Genomic DNA, 19,261 nt, shown 5'->3' with positions numbered 1-19,261 from the left:
TGTCCCGCAGGGCTGGATAATCTGGCTGTGAACTGCCGGGGCGCCAGTTCGGACCACGCCACGCCAGGTGCAGGTCCGCCCCCCACCGCAGCCTCCCCCCCAAGACTTCGAAACAGACCCACATGACGGGCTCACCGCACCCACAGACCGAAGCCAGCACCCCTGGAACCCGCGCTCTGGTCCAGCCGGCAAGCTAAATGTTAAAAAAAAAAAAAAAAAAATGAACGACGCACCCACAGCTGGAGGCCAACACGCTCCTTCTGGTGGCCTTTGTATCAGGATGTGAAAAAGCTGAATTCTATCATTCAGATGGACGCACAAATAAACTGATGTTTGTTGACAAGACTGCTTTATCTTACCCATTATGGCTTTGTTTCTTTTCTTTTTCCTTTTTAAACTATGAATGATATTTGCTGTATCTTAAAAATGTCAACTTCCATGCCAGGAAAGTAACCAACTTTGTGTTTAGGGGGAGATGGAGACAACTCTGAAGAGACAGTCTGGTCATCTTGAGGTCCTTGAGTCAGTTTTAACTCGAGTATTGTCTTTTGGACTACAGATAAAATAAAAGGATACATATAAACACAGAATGGATCCCATCTGGTCTGTTGACACGAGCACCGCAAGTTGATTTAATTGTCCTCTCCTCTGTTGCCATTGAGGCGTTACATTTCCCAGAGGCGACAGATACACAGAGACAAACACAGAAAAGGCCGACTAAAATGAACCTCGCTTAAATGGTTCGCTCTTCAATTTAAAAAAAAAAAAAAAAGCTCAATTCTAACGGCAAAGGTGGGGACTGAGACTAATACGGTGCTGACAGGAGACGGCCACACAATGCTGTGCATCTTTAACCCAGCTGTGGACGGACTCTCTCACACCGGCTCACGGGAAAGTTTCTAACCACACAATCCAACACCCAACACACTGCCCATTTAAATAAGTGTTAAGCTCTGAAGGGCCACTGCGCTCCACACGGAAATGGCCACTCAGCCCAATGACGGGTACCCACCACCTGAACCCTCTCAGGAGAACCCCATGACCAGGTAGCCCAAATACAAACGCGGGGGCTCTTTTATACATTCCCATCTTTAAACACGGGACCGAAAGAGCCTTGAAGCTGCTGGGCTGGAGCTCTACAGGCTCGGGATTGGACTGGAGTTATATTTACCATCATCTCATCATGAACCCATCCCCAGTGCAGTTCCATAACAGACCAAAAGGGGGCAGGTGCATCTCAGCGAGCAGCTCCAAGCCGACAGAAAGGTACAAAACGGGCAACCAGCGGAAGGAAAACATTGGAAGACAGAAGAACAAAAAAAAAAAAAAAACTTAACTCCATCCAATTAGAAATGACACCTTTAATATTTACCACAAAATGGCTTGCCAATGTTATAACACAAAATAAAAGTATTGGGGGGGGGGGGGGGGGAGAGGGTTGTGTGGGTGGACGGGGGGGAGGAGGGGTTAGTGGAGAAACGCGTAACAGTTCAGTGGTATATTTTGCGGGATACCCAAAACTATAGCTCTGCACTACATTCTGAAAGGAGGATGAGGAAGGGGAGGGGGGGCTGTGATTCAGGAGAGGTAAGTGTCAGGAGCAAATTACAGCCTGTGAAACAAGACAGCTCAGATCTTCTCAGAGGACAAGTCACAGGGTCCCAGTTTCTCTTCCCCCCCCCAATAAGGCCACTTTAAAGTTTTTTTTGTTTTTCGTTTTTTTCTGTGTTTTCTCTCTGTCGGACAGCCAGCAGGTTTGAAAGAGATTCCCGTTTCTTGGGAGACCAGCCCGAACGTTGGCTCTCGAGCGAGTGGACGTGGCAGGTCCGCAGCCCCCGGCGGGGCGGGGCGGGGCGGGGCGGGGGGAATGTTTAAAAATCTGCAGACAGCGCTGAGGTCTCTCTCTTCAGCCCCGTTTCCGCCGAGGTGAACCTGAGGTAGTCTCCGCTCCTCCGCTCCGTCCCGCACGCCAGATCTCCAGGCGTGTTATCGCTGCGCCCCGGCCCGTGTGAAATTCGGCTGATCGGTCACGCCTGTGTGTATCCTGTGATGGCGGTAAAACGTCAACCGACCGACCGACCCCCCTCCCCCCCCCCCCCCCCCCCGCCGCCCAGAGCCGCCTGGTTCAGATTGCGGGGGGTCTCCAGGGGCGACAGACCCAGGGAAGCAGGGGCCGAGGTGTGCCGCCTCTGCCACGGTGACGCGATGAAAAAACAAGATGGCTGAAGTATCGTTAAATGTTCAAACGCAGGTCAGGGTTTTACACTGTTTTTGTTGTTTTTTTGTTTTTGTCTTGACCCCCCTCTCCCTGTGGCCGTGGCCGTTAAAGAGGGCTGTGATGAACAAAGGGCCCAATGAGTGAAGGAGAGGCCTGTGCCAGCCCAGTGCGCGTGTGTGTGTGCCACAGAGAGAGAGGATGCGTGTGTGTGAGAGAAGAGAGAGGAGCAGAGACAGAGAGTGTATGTGTGTGTGTGTGTGTGTGTGTGTGTGTGTGTGAGAGAAAGATAATGTGTGTGTGGGTGTGTGTGAGTGTTAGAGAGACAGAGAGTGTGTGTGTGTGTGTGTGAGAGAGATAATGTGTGTGTGTGTGTGTGTGTGTGCGTGAGTGTTAGAGAGACAGAGAGTGTGTGTGTGTGTGTGTGTGTTAGAGAGACAGAGAATGTGTAGGTGCGTGTGTGTATGCGAGAGAGAGATGGAGAGAGGGAGAGAGATGGAGAGCATATGTGAGAGGGAGAGCGCATGTATTTGAGTGTGTATGCGATTGTGTGTTGAATGGCCGTAGTTCTGCTCCCTCCCACCTGCTCACAGGCAGAGGGCGGGGCCATGCTGGGTGGGTGGGGCTTGGCACGGGGGGGGGGGGGGGGGGGCGGTTACTTGTCCCCGAGGATGGAATACTGGTTGTCCAGCTGCAGCTGCTGTGCAGAGGCTCCGCCTCCTTCCTCCCGGGCTCGGCTCCTGTGCTTCACCACCTCAAAGGTCTTCTCCATCTCCCTGTCCCTGCGGGAGAGACACGCGCACACAGAGGAGCCCGCCATCAGCCCTGGACCACAGCTACATACACATGCACACACACGCACCTCACACGCACCACACAGCATGTACGCAAGTGCACACATACACACACTCACACACACTCACACACACTCACACACACTCACACACACTCACGCACCTCACACGCACCACACACACACTCACACACACACACCTCACACGCACCACATACACGCACCTCACACGCACCACACAGCATGTATGCAAGTGCACACACACAAGACGCACCACGCACACGCACGCATGCACCACACACACACACACACACACACACTCATGCGCACACATGCGCACGCACACACACAGCTCTCGCCTGTATCAGGGCTCTATGGCGCTAACATCTTTTCCAAGGAGCACACATGTTCCTAAGTAGTAGCCCTAATGCATTCCAATTAGTAGATGTGCTCTTTAAATTATTTTTCCGGATAGCATATATATGACTTCTCAAAATGGGAGCACTGTAGAGCCCTGTGCAGAGGTTAAAATGGGCTTTTCCGAACCAATTGGTGTTGCTGTTCTCAAGCCAGAACAAATTCCACACTGAGCCGGACCTTGAAGTTTGACAGTTTTCAATGACACAGCATGCAGAATGAATAAAGGATAAAATATACTTATTAAAAAGACAATACCGTGAGCTCAAATGGACACCAAGGTGAAGTATAAACTCGTAATATAATCACATTCTGCGGCTGAAGTGCCTTTTTTTTTGGCAAAACTGCAGTACTGGAGCCCACTGCTGCAGTCAGGAGAGTAGATTTTGGCAGCTTCAGTATGGTGTCACCCTCTGAATAAGCTTAACTCTGTACAGGAATCTGTCTCTGACACTGAGCACTCAGTCTCCTACTGTCAAGAGCCAAAAACTAGTTTAGAAAGAGTTTTTTCCTGGGATTTTGCCAGTCAAAGCAAATTCAAACATGGTGTGCACTTACAATATAGCAATAAAAATGACATTACAATGGCAGCCGTGTAAAAATTCATTGTTACGGCCTCGGTCTTGAATAGACTTCAATATTTGCGGTCTCAGACTTGACTACCCTGTGGTCTTGGTCTTGAATTTGGCTTGAATAACCAATGACTTGTTGACTCGGGACTCAGTTGAGATTGAGTCTCAACTACGGGCCTAACTTTGGTTCGCACTTACCCCTCGATTTGAGACCGGCCAATTAAAATGACTCCATCTGGCGGTGGAATTGCTCACAAATAGTCAGTGGATAAAAGCACCGTTTCCTGCAGCTCTTCCCTTACTGGGTTGCAGCGGGGGGGGGAGGGGGGGGGGTCATCGTACACACACCACTCTGAGTACCACAGTGATGCATGATGGGAACAGAGAAACTACGCGCCTCAGTGGCAGGAAATGTTTACCGGTATGAAACCGCAGCCAAATTTCACACCTGGCCTAAAAGCAAACCCGTTGTGTCAGACAGATACTTCGCCGCTCGATGACTCTCCGACCCCACCTCCGCCCGAAAGATGACTCACCTGCGGGTCTCCACGTGTTTGGCCGTGGACGAAAGCGAGGGGAACTGGGCGTCGCTGGTGATCTCCGGGGGCCCCTGGGTCGGGCCCTTCTTTGCGGGCCCCAGTCGGGCCCCGGGGGGCCGGTACACCCCCGCAGGCTTGGGCTCGGGGGCCTCCACCTCCACTGTAAGGGGGAGAGAGAGAAAGAGAGAGAGGAACGCCACATCACTCTCCAGACCTGAGCGCATAACCAGGCTTTTCACCTCCCCCCGCTACACCCCCGCCCCCCCCCCCCCCATCCACCCCCACCCCCACCCGACGCGGACCCCCCGACCCCACTCACCCACGGGCGGGGCCGCCACGGGGGCGTATCCGGGCTTGTTCCACGGGCCGGACATTTTGTCCCCGCTGACCAGGATGATCTCTCCGTCCTCGCCCACCTCTTCCTTTTCATACTCCTCTTCCTCCTTCTCATCGCTGGCAAAGAAAAGTCACCGTCACCAGTGCTATTTATCAGACCCGTGTGAGAACACAAGCGTGCTCCTCTATCCTGTATGCCGAGAGTCTCGCTGACTGTCCACTGAACAAGCCAGGCAATGCAAAAAGGTTCACATTGCATAGATCTGCGTGAAACTTCAGAATATGGGGCACAGATTTAGCAGCATGCATTTTATGTAGATGCACAGCATCTCCCACTAGTTTCCAGATATTCTTTTATTAAACTTTATTTCCATTTTGCATGTAGCTGTGTACATATATTTATGTAGTATATGCACATATACACTCATATAGCTCATACACAAACATAAATGCAAAGGTCAATATAAACAGAAGTAGAACCGTGGTTCATAGGGCCTTTCCATAACTGTAATATGAGCAACATGAGAATATCGAATGACTATAACTGAAGCCATTGCCATAGCAATGACTAATCCTCAGGGGATCCCCCTTTGGCCTTACTTCAGCTGCATAGCTTGCAACCGCAGCCCGCTGTAGTCCACTTCCTTCTGCTCGAACTCCTTCCACTCCGCGTCCTCCTGCAACACACATCACCGGAAACAGCGTCAGCCGGGGCCACCGCTTCACAACCGAGCGCAGGGCCCAAAACACCACCCACACCAGGCTGCACCTTCAGCCATTTTGGGGGTTTGTTACACGCCGGGCTAGCGGCTAGCGGTAGCCTCCTGCTGCTGCCAGTGCACAGGGCCCAGGGACATGAACACCCACCCACTCCAGGCTGCACCTTCAGCCATTTTGGGGGTTTGTTACACGCCGGGCTAGCGGCTAGCCTCCTGCCGCTGCAGGTGCAGGTGCACAATGCCAGGCACAGCTCACTGTACGGGCCCTCCTGCTGTATGAGCACAGACTCACTGTACGAGAAGCGCTGAGGGAGGCTTTGTGTGCGTCCACAACACACAGAGCCTTCTGGAGCTAGCAGGGAGCCCCTGCGTGGAAAGGCCTCATGTGACTCGGGGGGGGGAGGGCTGACCTTGGCAGCGCTGATAGAGCTAGCGACACGCTGCTGCTCGGAGTGCTGCTGCGGCGAGAACTGCAGCCGGCCGGGTGGAGCTGCATTCGCACGACCCCCCCCCCCCCCCCCCACCCCTCAGGGCCACTGGCTGCTGCGGGCCGTAAGGACCAGTCTCGTCGCTCGGCAGTGCGTCGGAAAAACGGCTTTTGGCGGGACGGCCCAGGGCGGGGCAGAGCTGCTCAGGAGGTAAGACCGATTGTCTGGCAGTCGGAGGGTTGCCGGTTCAAACCCCGCCCTGGGTGTGTCGAAGTGTCCTTGAGCAAGACACCTAACCCCTAACTGCTCTGGCAAATGAGAGGCATCAATTGTAAAGCGCTTTGGATAAAAGCGCTATATAAATGCAGTCCATTTACCAGTCCATTTAGCTGCAGGAACAGGACGGCCCCATCCCACCCGAGGGGCTGAGTGACGTGGCGTCCGGTGAGCACAGGGCTCAGAGTGCGGCAGGCACATTCTGCTCCTGAGGGCCCGGGCAACAGCAGCTCCGGACCGTCGGGGGTGGGGGAAATGAACACCCTGAGCTGAGGGCCACAGCGCCGCCCCACCCCCCCCCAAAGTGCACACACCGGACAACAGGAATCATCCAGCCTGCATATGACGAGAGCACCACCGGGCTGTATGGATGCGCGTGCGCTACATAATTCAAACTGCCTTTTTAAGCCGCCATTTTAAATTAGCGGCTTTGCAGCAGGTCCATTCGATGGCTTTTTCTCTCTCGCGTCTCAGGCCAGACAAGCGTCATCACGCCCCTGTGCTCAGAGACTGGCAGCACAACACAGCATCCGTTTCAAACGACTTCTCTTTTTTCTCTCCAACATTAAATGCCCAGTTAGGCCCTGGTAGGGGGCAGTGTAGCGACACCGATCTGTAACGATGCATTAGTTCAATGAGCGACGACGTCATCCAATCAGTGCAACGGGAGGAAAAAGACCTTCCTGTATCTTTATGAATCATAGCAATGTATTGATTGAAATGTCCATAAATCTTATGCCGGTTTGCTCTCTAGCAACACTGCCAAACATCACTGTGTACATTTCCAACTTGACCTCATCACTCACGCTAGTGCTGTGTTTCCATCTGTTAAATGTGACGTGCACATGCAACCAATATGAGGTTGAGAGTGCAAAAACCTATTGACATTTTAGCAGGCTTGTGTTAGCTGGATCACATATATACTGATCATTTCTTACTACATCGGATCATTTTTGATCGTATCGTAGAAAAATCTGTGATACTGCCAAATATCAAACTGTCGCCTCAAGACTCAAAATCGTACCCTATCGTCGTGGTGAAGGTTTACACCCCAACCCCCCCAAGACCCATAGGAGGAGCACAGGAAGCTACCCGTGCACCTCCTACACCTCCTTGCGTCTCACATCAGCTCCAACTGCCAGCTTGTGAGCAGGGAGGACAGAGCACTATGGAAAACAGAGGAGACCTGGCTGACTTGAAACCCCCTTGCCTGTTCCGGAATACTGGGGTCCAGCACTGCACTGCAGGAAAAATCCTTTACTGACAGAGCCATTCCGGAACACCAACATGGAACTTCCATTCATTTTTTTCTTTTCTTTCTGAGAATTCATTACGTGGCACTTATTCTCAAGGACACCCCAGTACTGCACCCCTGTTAGAGCAATAGGTTCGATGCATCCAACAGATTCTAATAGCATTTACAGTGCCATCTAACTGCAATGTGCCTGACCATCTCAGACGGCCTATCTATCCCAAGTAGTCTCCATTTACAGACAGCCCACTGGGAATCCGAGATGGATAGATGTTGGATAGAGCTTTGGTCACTTTTTAGATGAAACGCCTCAAGATTCTTTGAATCTTGTAGCATCCGATAACCTTGTTCGCAGATAAGAGAAATTCGCATTCTAGTACGTATTGAAAATACGTGTGTGCTGTGATTCAGTCTACAGTCAGTTACCGAGACATTCCATATAGCCTTGCGTTATGTAGCGGTATACATACCATTTGTCATCTCTGACATTTCAGACAATCAATCGCCAAATCCGACTGCACAACCTAATTATTACATACATGTAGGCTAAGTCAACCCCTCGACACCCGGATTACGATTAGAAAAACGTGGTTGGTCGTGCTATTAATAAATGGTTACTTTTAACCACACGTTGACTTAGCCATTTCAAATAACTGCAAGCAAATGTACTTTATTCAAACCGTACCCTCTATCCGATTAAACAATATTCATGAACGTTTCGACTGGCTAGGGAAACATGATAGCCAACATATTTACTGCATTCGCGTAATAGCTGGCATTAGCTATGATAGCTTCACTAAAAAACTTCGCTACAGCTAGCGAGCTCTGCAACGAGATAGGCAGGGCATCAGTCAACCATATTAGGCCGACTGGCCACGATTCAAGCTTTAACACTATATTTTATACACTCTCATACTATGCTAAATAAACAACGGTATCTTACAAACGAGGAATTAATTTATAACGTAACTCATAGTTTTTACAGACCGGCAACACCGTGACTGCATGCGGTAGCAAATCAGCTGACTGACGAGCTAAAGCGGGAGATCAGTCTCGCGCCCGCAAGCCGCTCAGCTGGAAATCCGACACTCCACTATGTGTCGAATTAAACGGTTTTACTTTGTCACACATCACACAACACTAAAGAATGCAATGATTACCAGGCTGATTACTTGACCTGTGATTGGTTTTACCTTGGGCGTAGTAGTTAGCTATCTAGCTAACCGCTGCACTGACGTCAAACTGGCTGGATAGCTGACTAGCTGATCTATTCGCATACCTTCTCTACCTGCGTGTCTTGATTCTCGTTTTTGGTTGGCTTCTCCTTTTCCTTTTTGTTCTTTTTCGAAGTTACAGGTCCCGGTGTCGGTGCTTGCTCCTTCCCCTTTCCTTTTTCCTTTTTCTTCTTTTTATCTCGCTTGGCAAAGAAGTCGTCCAAGCTCTTCTCAGGACAAGCACTAGTAATATCCGCCATTTTCTTATAAAAATATAGATATATATATTACATATAGTTCACCTTCTGTGTCTGATTTACTAGCCAGATAATTTATATAGTTCAATATCGGCTCTCTGCAAAACAACGCCAGAAGTTCAACGTGAATCTTTCAAAATGCTCCTTTCACGTGTCATTTAATGAAAGACTAACAGCCGGCTGCATACATTCGCGAAGTTGCTGCGCCTCTCTGTCATGCCGAACATAAGGCAACCGGATGTGAAACCTACCCCTTCGGCTGTACGCGAGCTGCTCTTAGTTCATTGACAGGCTCAGTAGCCAATAGTGAAATGACAAACAGGATGAGTGAGACTTCCGGGGAGTGGTCGAGGCCTGAAAGGGTTTCCACTAGCCGCGCGCTGCTGAAGTGTAGGGAGGGATTCACAGTGACATGCTGCAGGTCAACAGCACTTGAATCTCAAAAGTAAAGCTAATCAACCTTTTTTTTAAAGGCTTTCCGTCACATTTAACCCACTGTATAATTTAAATGCTACAAATGAGCAGCTCCATTGACTTAAACACATTTGCTTGCATGAATAGTTTGCCTCTGGTTTCACACAAATATGTACAGTAGGTGTAGCCTATCACAGAATGTCTTAACTCTTTATAACCCTGCAAAAAATACATACAATATTGTATGTGCTCAGATTACTTTATCAGAAGCCCATATTTTTATTCCACTCATTTTCCTCCTTTTTATATGGGTGAGTCGTCTCTGAAGTAATTTATTTGGTTATATTTGGCCCATGCATAGAACCCAGAGTAAATCAGGTTAAATTCAGGGTTTAACCTGAATTTCAACAGTTATCCTCCCAGTGTCCCTGCAGACACACACTGCAGAGTTTTGCAGTTGTTTGGCAATCAGCAGAGGCACGTGACTAATTATACAATTAAGGACAAAATTTTATGGTGTTCATAAAATCAAAACAATGTAAAATGACCTCGTTACAACCAAGTGTGGAGGAAAGGAAATGTGGATGCACAAAAAATATCAAGAATGATGACAGAGTAAAACGATACCCTACTTGTACATCGCATGCCCGCAAATAAAATTTTTGTTGCACATATTGCAGCTTGCCTTTAGAACAGAGCAATATTACCATAGAACAGCTATTATAATCTCAGACAGACATGTGCTTTTAGACGGTTCTTTGACTAAAAAGCTGTCAGAATATATAAGGGGAAAGAGAGGAGAGAGAGGCAGATCAGAGAGTTATCATTTAACAGAGGCATCGGTCAGAGCAAAATGTTCTCACTGGAAAAATTGGGTCGCTCAAAATTACATTTATCGATGACGAAAGACTGAGATGCGTGTAAAATAGCACCTCAAATACTTCTCCGGGCCCTGCTTAAAAAGAGCAGTCCAGTAGGTATGAAAATGGAAGCAGAGCGGTTCTTCTTAAGTGCCGCAGGAACAGGGACAGATGAAAATGAAGGAAAGCTAAGGGCTGGCTGTGCTGTACGTGCCCCAGGCCTTCTGTTAAGCATTTTGCACACGTTAGCGCAGACTGACACAGGGCAGGGCAGGGCAGGGCAGGGCAGGGCAGGGACGTGCAGAGCAGGGCAGGGCAGGGCAGGGCAGGGCAGGGCAGGGACGTGCAGGGCAGGGCAGGGCAGGGCAGGGCAGGGCAGGGCAGGGACGTGCAGGGCAGGGCAGGGACGTGCAGAGGGGGTGGCTACAGTGGCTCGAGCCACTGCCCCTTTCTGCTCCTTGGCTGAAATGCCCTCCTGGACCAAATAAATATTATTATTATTATTATTATTATTATTGTTGTTGTGTTGTTGCTGCTGTTGTTGTTATAATTATGATTACTGTTATAAAACCTAATTACATCGCCATAGTCGTTATAAAACTAAAATGTCAGATGATAGGGCAACGGGGGGCATGATGTAGTGTGCTGATGTAGGGGGGTGGGGGGGGGGGAATGTCTTTTTCTTGGCTTGAGCCCCTGCCCCTCAAAATGTCTGTGCACGTCCTTGGAGCAGGGTATCCGGGACGAAACGAGGCCAGAGACCTGTTTAAGAACTGAGAGGTGAAAATACTGTAGATTTTATTTTTTTCCACATCACTTGTTGATGAACGGTAAGGGATGATATCCTCCGTGCATAGGGATCAGCGATTACTCACTCTTCCTTTTTAGTTTTAAGGGATTAGCTGATCGTGTAGCGCTTCTGAAGAAGAGTTGTCAGAAATCATCACAACCTAGATAAAAAATATTTATTACCACACACACATTTTACTCTTATTAATTTGTCATTTGTGTTTTTCATTTATAACTCACTACTTACTAAAAATCATATAAATCATATTTAAAATATTATATTTATATGCATATTTCTCAAATTATTTGGGTTTTTTAAAGTTAACAACGGATCTGGGACTTTGTCCTCTGACACTATATTACATAGTAACTCTTAATATCTTGTATGTAACATTTTTATTAACATTGCGATGATTCCAACATACTCGTGTAGCTTTTAGTGATACCATGGTTTAGGTGGACTAATTTCAGTGAAACTTTTAATGATTTAGTGAATTATTATTATAAAACACTCAGTGATGTGTACAAATCAATGCTCCATTGCCATCAAATCAGACCGTTTATATGAGCAGAGCAGAGCCTTTCACCGTCATCAGAACTCCTATCAGAAAAGCTTCTGATAGGAAAATAGACAATCTATTATCATGGTAATGCAGCACAAGTCAAGTGCTACCCTCAGCTGCAAGGACCAATTAAGTGAAAGAGGGTATTTTTTTGTATCATTTTTATGGTTTTATTAAGCTCATACAAAAGAACACAGTAAACCCAGCAAAAACATGGCCTCTCACAGAGACCCGAAGAACTACAGTGCAAGCGCCTCCGGGGGGGGGGACAGGCCAAATTAAATCTTCTCAAAGTCTAAACAGGAGCACAGCCTTGCCAACTGAAGATCTTTTCCAGAGCGAGAGAGAGAGAGAGAGTCGGTCGTATTCCGCAGGTCAAAGTGCCGTGAGAGGTCAGGCCGTGGTGGGTTTTTTTCGTTAGTTCTCCTGTAGGTTACCCGGTGGATTGGATCCTTCTGAAGGCGAAGAAAAAATGGGAACAACCATTCAGACAAAAGCAGTGTATTTTTGAACATAAACAAATATCCAACCTCTTTTCCTCTTCATAATTCAAATTCCGTTTGCGTGTATGGCCACAGATTGTCAGTCTGAATAACAGAAAAGAATAGGTATCCTTTCTTATAGAAAGGTTGTTTTTTTTTTGTAATGAGTCAATCTGTCCATGGTGCTGTTTACAGTTACATGATAAATCAATTTAAAGTCATTAAAGAGGGATGGTCAGATAACTTAGACAGGCTCTACCTTCAGGCTGTGGAGCACTATTTGGGTCTGAGGGTGCGGGTTCTGACAGAACCTCACCCTCCTCTGGACCTCCTGACCACCTGCACATGGATACAGTACAAACAGGGTGTACGGCCGTGAAATAATCACCATCACACGCAAAATGCACAGGCTTGGTAGGACACAGTCACACAGTATGGATATCGGGATAAAAAATAAAATAAAAAAAACAGTCATGCTCAGTCAAACACAGAGGTGACGGCACAAATTAAACAGTACACACGCTCATAGAGAAAGACACAACAGAGTTTCGTATAGTGAGACACTGGAGGTACAGCAAGACACAACACTGGAACATTGGGAAACAGTTAACTGAGTACTACCCATAGTACCATGTGATGTCAGTTAGCACAACATTTTGGTTGATTATTTTAGTAAAACATCAGTAAGGGACATTAGCTCCACCAATCATCATATCTCCACTAATTTTGGGGTTCATAAACCTTTACACTCATAGCACCACTGTTATTTTCCTGTGGAAATGTACCCACGTGTAACACTAGAGGGCAGAATATCACCCTCTATTAAAGTTAGTGAAGACCCAGATTGAAAGGTGCGACAGGTTCAGAAGCTTATATACAACGGCAGAGAGTGGGGATCCAGGTCATTTTCTGGCACCAAACAACTGATCTAGGCCAGAATCCCAGATCCAAAACTCCAACTCAGCCCATTTTATATGAAAGATGCAGTGATCTAAATCAGTTGATACCAGTGGCTTCCAGTCCTGTTCCTGGAGATCTACCATCCTGTAGGTTTTCACTCCGACCCTAACAAAGCACACCTCATTTATCAACAACTAGAGATCTCACGGCGGTGCTAATTATTAGAATCGGGTGTGCCAAACCAGGGTTGGAGTAAAAACACCACGGGATGGTAGATCTGCAGGAACAGGGCCGGGCAGCCCCCTGGTTTACATGGCGAGTGCCGCAGGGGCGTGGCTCACATCGAGGGCTGCTGTCTGCTCTCCTCCCCGTCCAGAATGCCGTGGTAGGTCCCGATCTCCAGCTCCAGCCGCACCTTGTTGCCGAGCAGCGTCTCGTAGTCGCGGCGCTGCTGCTCGACGTCGCCGCGGATGTCGCCGAGCTCCGCCTCCAGCTTGCCGATGACGGAGCCCAGGTTCTGCAGCTCGATGGCGTGCCAGTGCCGGGCGTCGCTCAGGGAGTTCTCCAGGCCGCGTTTCTGCAGGGACACGCGTTAGCACGGGGACAGAGTACAGCAGTCAGGGGCTGTTCTACACATACATATACACACACACACACGTATGTACACAGGTACACACACACACACACACACACACACGTTAGCACAGAGACAAGTACAGCAGTCAGGGGCTGTGTACACCTACACACTCATACACACACACACACACACACATGCACACACAAGCATACACACACACACACACATACACACACACATGCATGCACGCTTATACACCAGACACACACATGTATGCGTACATGCACCCACACACATGCATGGTTGCGTGCACACACACACAAATGTCTACTAGGTTCCAAGACATATAGACAAATATGTAGGAATGATGGGGACAAGTGCAGGTGCAGGTGTGTGGGCAGGTGAGGGGACCAGTGACTGGGCTCCAGTATAAGAGCGGCAGGGTAACTCCATGTCCCTGAAGCAGGGCCAATCACTGAAGCCCAGTCAGGTGGTCTCCCCAGCTCCAGCGGGTGGGGTGGGGGGGAGTACCAGAGCTCTGAGGGACTCGGTCTCGGCCTGCAGGCTCTGGATCTTGCAGCCGGAGTCGTTGCACTCGCTCTTCAGGCCCTCTATCTCCTCCTCCTCACGGGTCAGCTTGGTGGTCGGACTGTCCGTCTGCTGCACGCGCACATGGGGAAGGGAGAAAGAGAGAGAGAGAGAGAGAGAGAGAGTCATTCATCTCATTCAAAAGAACGGTGCAGCATTGACCCTTTGTGAGATCACAAATGTGTGATTAGAGTGCTCTTCTTAACGGAACATTCTAATGCTGATGTAACAATCGCTACTGGTGATCGAAATGCAATGAAGTTCTAGGACGCCTGGAAAAAAGTATTCCAGAAAACCTGCTCTAGCCTGCCTACACTATCCAGTGATGCTGAAATGGTAGAATCTGGACATTACGTGCATTTCAGCCCTACGTGTTTGTGAGGATGCTTTATGCTGGGTCGGTGATGGATCACTTGAGCTCATGTTTAGCCCGTAGCAGGCGGTTCGGAAGCGGACTGGATTCTGGGTTACCTTGAGCTCGAGGTAGGCGTCGGTCTCAGCCCGGTTCCTCTCGATGGCTCTCTCCCAGTGGGAGCGGATGTAGCCCAGGATCTGGTCCAGGCTGGTCTCGATGGGGGCGCCCGGCTCATTTTCCTGCGGGCCAGCCAGCTGCTTGTACAGAGCTCTCACTTCCTGCGGAGAGTGACATACAGTACAGTTAAGGTCTCTAAATTATGGGTTCTTAACCTTTTAAATATCGGGACCCAAATTAGAAATACTTTTAATGTAAATTTAGTACCTTTCAGAGACCCTTCCAATGCACATACTAGCATAGCTTAGTGGAGTACAGACCCACCTCATACTCATTTTGGGTTCTGAACAATAGCTTAAGATGCACTGCTTTAACTGATTTTACCCCCGGTGTTCCTGAACCTCGAGAATGGAATGTTAACCAAGATAAAAATGTTGCCAGTTTACCACAGCATTGCTTTTCATATGGGGTATAAGTGAAGTTTCACTTTCTGCCTAACATTTGACATGGTGGCATACTTGACCTATGACCCCTGACCCCTCACCTCTTCATAGGCCCTATCCAGGTCCCCCAGCTCCGCCTTCATGCTATCAATCTGACTCTCCAGTTCAGTCTTGGTCAGATTGGCATCATCGATCACCTTGTACAGAGAGTTGATCTCCTCCTCCACAGCCTTACGGAAGGGCTGCTCATTCTCATATCTATGGACACAAAAAAATGTGATGAATCCATAGACACAAAAAAACTTTATACATGGAACAATAGGGACAGAGAGGGAGAGATAGAGGGAGAGAGGGATAGGAACTAAATTGAAACAATTGTCTGTGCATGTTCAAAAACCTATCACTCCCGATCACTAGGCATCTCACTACTGTCCCGAGGCCAGAAAGTAAAAGTCCTGCAAATGTGTTTCTTCCACCCATGAACTCACCCAGATGATTTGCCTAAATTGTTCTACCACCTGGCTGAAAAAAATGTGCAAATGTAAATCCAGGTGATTTGAACCAAACCCAGCACCCAGCACTGAGATATGTGAGGTACAGCTGACCCAGGTACGGCGGCTCACCTGTCCTTGAAGTCCTCGGCACTGGCCTGGACGTTCTCTGTCTGGAGCATGAGCCGGGCATTGTCCAGGATGGCCTCGCTCACCTGGGTGACATCACAATGGGTGACATCACAACGTTAGGTTGGACCCAAGCATGAAGCATGCATCCTTGCACTTTTCTTGGAGTAATTTCAGAATATGCAACTTTATTTGCAATCTGGAGGGTAAATATATGTTAGTGTGACTAAATTTTAAAAAGCAGGACTACGATTTACATCTTCTCTCTTATCAAAGAAGCTGGCCTGATTGCACGGGTTTTAATTTGTTGTCAAACAAAATTAACCACCAGAGGGCCACCTTGGTCAGCCTGAAGAGGAATGATAGTTTGTCTTTGGTGTGGACACAAGATATTAAATGCTCTTGAACAAATTTAATGGCCCAAACAAAATTGCTTCCTACAACTGTTTCTTTGGTCTTTAAAGGTACTGTTTACATTTCAAGATCAAAATGTTGTTTGCACCATTAAACTTGTTCGGAAACATTTAACACAGGATGCTGGTACCACTTTTCCTCACCGGCTTACTTCATGCCCTAAACACTTGTTTATGGATATGCACCCATTACCGTCAGTACTTCCCACAAACACCACGACTCGCTGAAGCTGAACAGAAGCATAGGCTTGGTTTCTCCACGTGCAGTACAGTCTTTACCACAGGCTACAACTGCCCTCTCATGCCCCATGAGCCAGTACGCCTCCTCCCGGTCCTCCATCTTGCCTGAGATAAGATAAGGGGTAATAACAAAGCCCAGACATTGGCACTACTGCAGTAATTCTCCATCTATCAACCCCTTCCTGTTGTCAATCTGCTTCTGTTCATTGATGTCAACATCAACAACCCTGTCCAAAAATTGTAAGCACTTTCAGAAAATACCATCCAAAGATTCACTTCAAAAGATATACCGTCATAAATACCGTTCAAAAGATTCACTCTCAATTCGACTATACATATTTCAGCTATTCAACATCACACAGACACAAACAGTGCCATATGTGTGAGGGCTTAACGTACCCCACAACTAACGCTACTACTGCAACGCATGCTGTTAATAACTCTATACTGTTTAGTTCTGTTTCACAGAACCTTCTGGAGGGAGGTTATCTCCCGCTCTCTTGCGCTCCCCTGTCCCAGAATCCTGTGCATCCCCCACCTGCCGGTAGATGTCCTCCCAGTCCTGGCGCAGGGCGCCCCAGTTCCCGGCGCTGGAGGCCTTGCGGTCCAGGCAGCGGCGTATCTGCTCCTCCAGCTGCTGGTTGAGCTGCTCCAGGGCGCGCACCTTGTCCCTGTACTCCAGCAGGCAGCCGTTCAGGCTCTCGAAGGCCGGGTGGCGCTGCCCGCGCCCGCCCTGCTGCGGCGGGACGGGCGCGGCCGAGCTGCGCATGCCCTGCATGAAGACGCTGCTGATGCCCAGCGCCCGCCGCGACACCCGCGCGCCCAGGCCGCTCAGGCCGGCGCCCAGGGGGGCGGGCACGGTGCCCACGAACACGCCGCGCGGGGCGGCGGTGGCGGCGGCGGTGATGCCGCCCGCTGCCCGCTCCGGCAGGGGAGGGGCCGCCGACTGGCCCAGGAAGGAGGATCGACGTCTCGGCAGAGGCATTTTTCGGCGTGTGTGGCGGCAGGCCGGTCGACCCGCTGGCGTCCCCGCCGCTCTGATATCCCCGGGCCCCGCCCCCCGCCCGGCCCGAGCCCCCGCGCCCCCGCGCCCGTGACGTCCCCTTTATTGTGGGCCGGGCTTCTGGAAACTGGCGGCTTTTGTGCCAGCCGATTGTCCCGCTGCCGGGCTGATGCCGGGGGCATTGTTGGTTGGTGGGTGGGGAGTGGGGGGGTGAGGGCGTGAGCCAGTGGTGTGGGGGGGAGGGGGTGTGATGCTTTTTTCGGCTGCCTCAGCACTGCGACCCTCTCAGAAAAACTCCATTGATGACTCCGCCCCCCCCCCCCCCCCTCCCCCCTCCCTTCCCCGGGGACAAAATGCATGCGTGTGGAAACTGTGTCATCATCACATTGCCCCCCTGGTGAGGGGGTGAGGTGGGGGGTGGGAGAGTGGGAAGCTTCTCTGTGAGTCGGCTTTCTCTCTCTTTCTCTGTATGGGCGCTAGAGAAACAATGAGCAGCCATGCGTAAACACAGGGAGGGGGTGCAGCGCCTGATGGGCTCGAGGTGTGTTCTGGGCAGAGTCATACAGGCATTCATACAGTCATGCAGAGTCATACAGTCACGTCAGAAAAAAATTATATCTAGTGCTTCACTACAATGGAACTGCTGACTGTCAGTATAAGTGGGTGTAAAAGCTGAAACACCGGTGTGGCACCAGTGTCTGAGGAACTGGAACTGTAATCAGAGGGTTATGGGTTTGAGTCCCATGTGTGGCAATGCTGTTGTGTCCTTGACAGAGCTGCTTCATCTAAAATGCTGCGTAAAAATATGTGAGCTATGTAGGTTTCCAACCGTTAAGGCATTAGCGAAGCAAGCGCATACCCAAAACTGCAGAAAAGTAAGTCAGTAATGGTTCCCACAGGGGATAATTTATACATTCATTTGAAATAGCAGCAGCTGCCTGCAGCAAAGTGGTCTAAGGAGGGCCCAGTCAAAAGGAAGGTTTCTGGGTAAATTAGAGAAGAAAAATGAGGATTCATTGCCCATCTGTTCCCGGCGCAGGAAAAAAAAAAGGGGGACTTTTCTTATCGCTTGGCAACAGTCGTATCCACCCGACGGGAACTGCTGCACTGCACAACAGACCATTTAATGGAGTCAAGCTCAATGTCAGACAGCACGCAGGACCGGTGCTGCGCAGGGAAACGAGAGCTCACAGCTCCAGGGAAAGGGTGGGGCGTAAGGGCTAGTCAGTGTTGTGGTGTAATGGTTAAGGAACCGGTCTCGTGACTGAGAGGTTGCAGGTTCAATTCCCACGCAGGACGCTGCTGTTGTATCTTTCGGTACAATACTTAACATGCATATATCCAGGTGTATAAATAGATACCATCAAAGGTGGGGGTGATAAGTTGCTCTGGATAAGAGTGTCTGCTAGAAAGCTTGTTGTTTAATTGAATATGCCAGGGATCTATACAATCTGCCTTTATAAATCTATCTGTGACATTTGGCATCTGCAAATATAGCCGGAGGTTGATCCTTTTATGTTCTTATTGACATGTTCCTGCAAATAATTAATTTCAAAGTTCAACTAGAGATGTGTCAAATAATCATTGTAATTTTCAATAACATATTAATAATGGTATATTAACATGATCTAATAGCATTGATATAATTATAATTGATTGTAGCCGTCCTCCATTAATTCAATCTCTTGTTTTCTTCCAACTTAATTTTACATTTCACAATAAATAACGTTCAACTGAAAAAGAATCACCTTTATTCAGTTAAATGGGCGCATCCAAAGTGGAGCGGTCGGACCAAGCTGCTGGTGGAAAAGAGGAGATGTTTAATTAACCTGGGGAGGGGGGTGGGGGGGGCAGGAACAAAGGGTCCCCCTGTAGAATG

The 19,261-nt window shown here is 49.0% G+C and overlaps 2 protein-coding genes across 5 annotated transcripts; both read right to left on the bottom strand.

Annotated features, from left to right (window-relative positions):
• Positions 1–2,644: 2,644 nt before the first annotated feature.
• LOC118233000 (protein CDV3 homolog) lies at positions 2,645–9,260 on the bottom strand. 4 transcript variants are annotated; one of them, XM_035428289.1, is made up of 5 exons: positions 8,836–9,260; positions 5,476–5,549; positions 4,856–4,989; positions 4,534–4,696; positions 2,645–2,997 (listed from the first exon to the last, which is right to left on the bottom strand). In XM_035428289.1, exons 1-5 carry the CDS (start codon positions 9,019–9,021, stop codon positions 2,871–2,873), a joined length of 684 nt encoding a protein of 227 aa, XP_035284180.1. In that variant the 5' UTR covers positions 9,022–9,260; the 3' UTR covers positions 2,645–2,870. The 4 variants fall into 4 exon arrangements, with proteins under 4 accessions (XP_035284180.1, XP_035284179.1, XP_035284178.1 ...); XM_035428288.1 differs by having other exon boundaries at positions 2,649–2,997; positions 5,473–5,549; positions 8,836–9,258; XM_035428287.1 differs by having other exon boundaries at positions 2,650–2,997; positions 8,827–9,258.
• A 2,648-nt stretch (positions 9,261–11,908) lies between these two features.
• Positions 11,909–17,364, bottom strand: bfsp2 (beaded filament structural protein 2, phakinin). Its single transcript, XM_035431514.1, has 8 exons — positions 16,918–17,364; positions 15,730–15,812; positions 15,208–15,364; positions 14,663–14,824; positions 14,135–14,263; positions 13,368–13,603; positions 12,386–12,465; positions 11,909–12,099 (listed from the first exon to the last, which is right to left on the bottom strand). The coding sequence occupies exons 1-8, from the start codon at positions 17,362–17,364 to the stop codon at positions 12,062–12,064; spliced, it is 1,332 nt and encodes a 443-aa protein (XP_035287405.1). The 3' UTR covers positions 11,909–12,061.
• Between the last annotated feature and the right edge of the window lie 1,897 nt (positions 17,365–19,261).

This window comes from Anguilla anguilla, chromosome 8 (genome assembly GCF_013347855.1).
Source record: "Anguilla anguilla isolate fAngAng1 chromosome 8, fAngAng1.pri, whole genome shotgun sequence".
In the NCBI taxonomy this organism is placed as follows: domain Eukaryota; kingdom Metazoa; phylum Chordata; class Actinopteri; order Anguilliformes; family Anguillidae; genus Anguilla; species Anguilla anguilla.
This window is presented reverse-complemented; position numbering and strand designations above follow the sequence as displayed.

Excerpts from the sequence above, each read along its gene's own strand:
- bfsp2 (XM_035431514.1), bottom strand. The coding sequence starts at position 17,364 with ATGCCTCTGCCGAGACGTCGATCCTCCTTCCTGGGCCAGTCGGCGGCC. Across the intron at positions 15,813-16,917 it reads GGGAGGACATCTACCGGCAG|GTGAGCGAGGCCATCCTGGA; the intron begins GTGGGGGATGCA and ends GATGTCACCCAG. Across the intron at positions 13,604-14,134 it reads CCGAGTCCCTCAGAGCTCTG|AAACGCGGCCTGGAGAACTC; the intron begins GTACTCCCCCCC and ends GTGTCCCTGCAG.
- LOC118233000 (XM_035428286.1), bottom strand. The coding sequence starts at position 9,021 with ATGGCGGATATTACTAGTGCTTGTCCTGAGAAGAGCTTGGACGACTTC. Across the intron at positions 5,550-8,826 it reads AAGACACGCAGGTAGAGAAG|GAGGACGCGGAGTGGAAGGA; the intron begins GTATGCGAATAG and ends TGTGTGTTGCAG. Across the intron at positions 4,697-4,855 it reads CGTGGCGGCCCCGCCCGTGG|TGGAGGTGGAGGCCCCCGAG; the intron begins GTGAGTGGGGTC and ends TCCCCCTTACAG.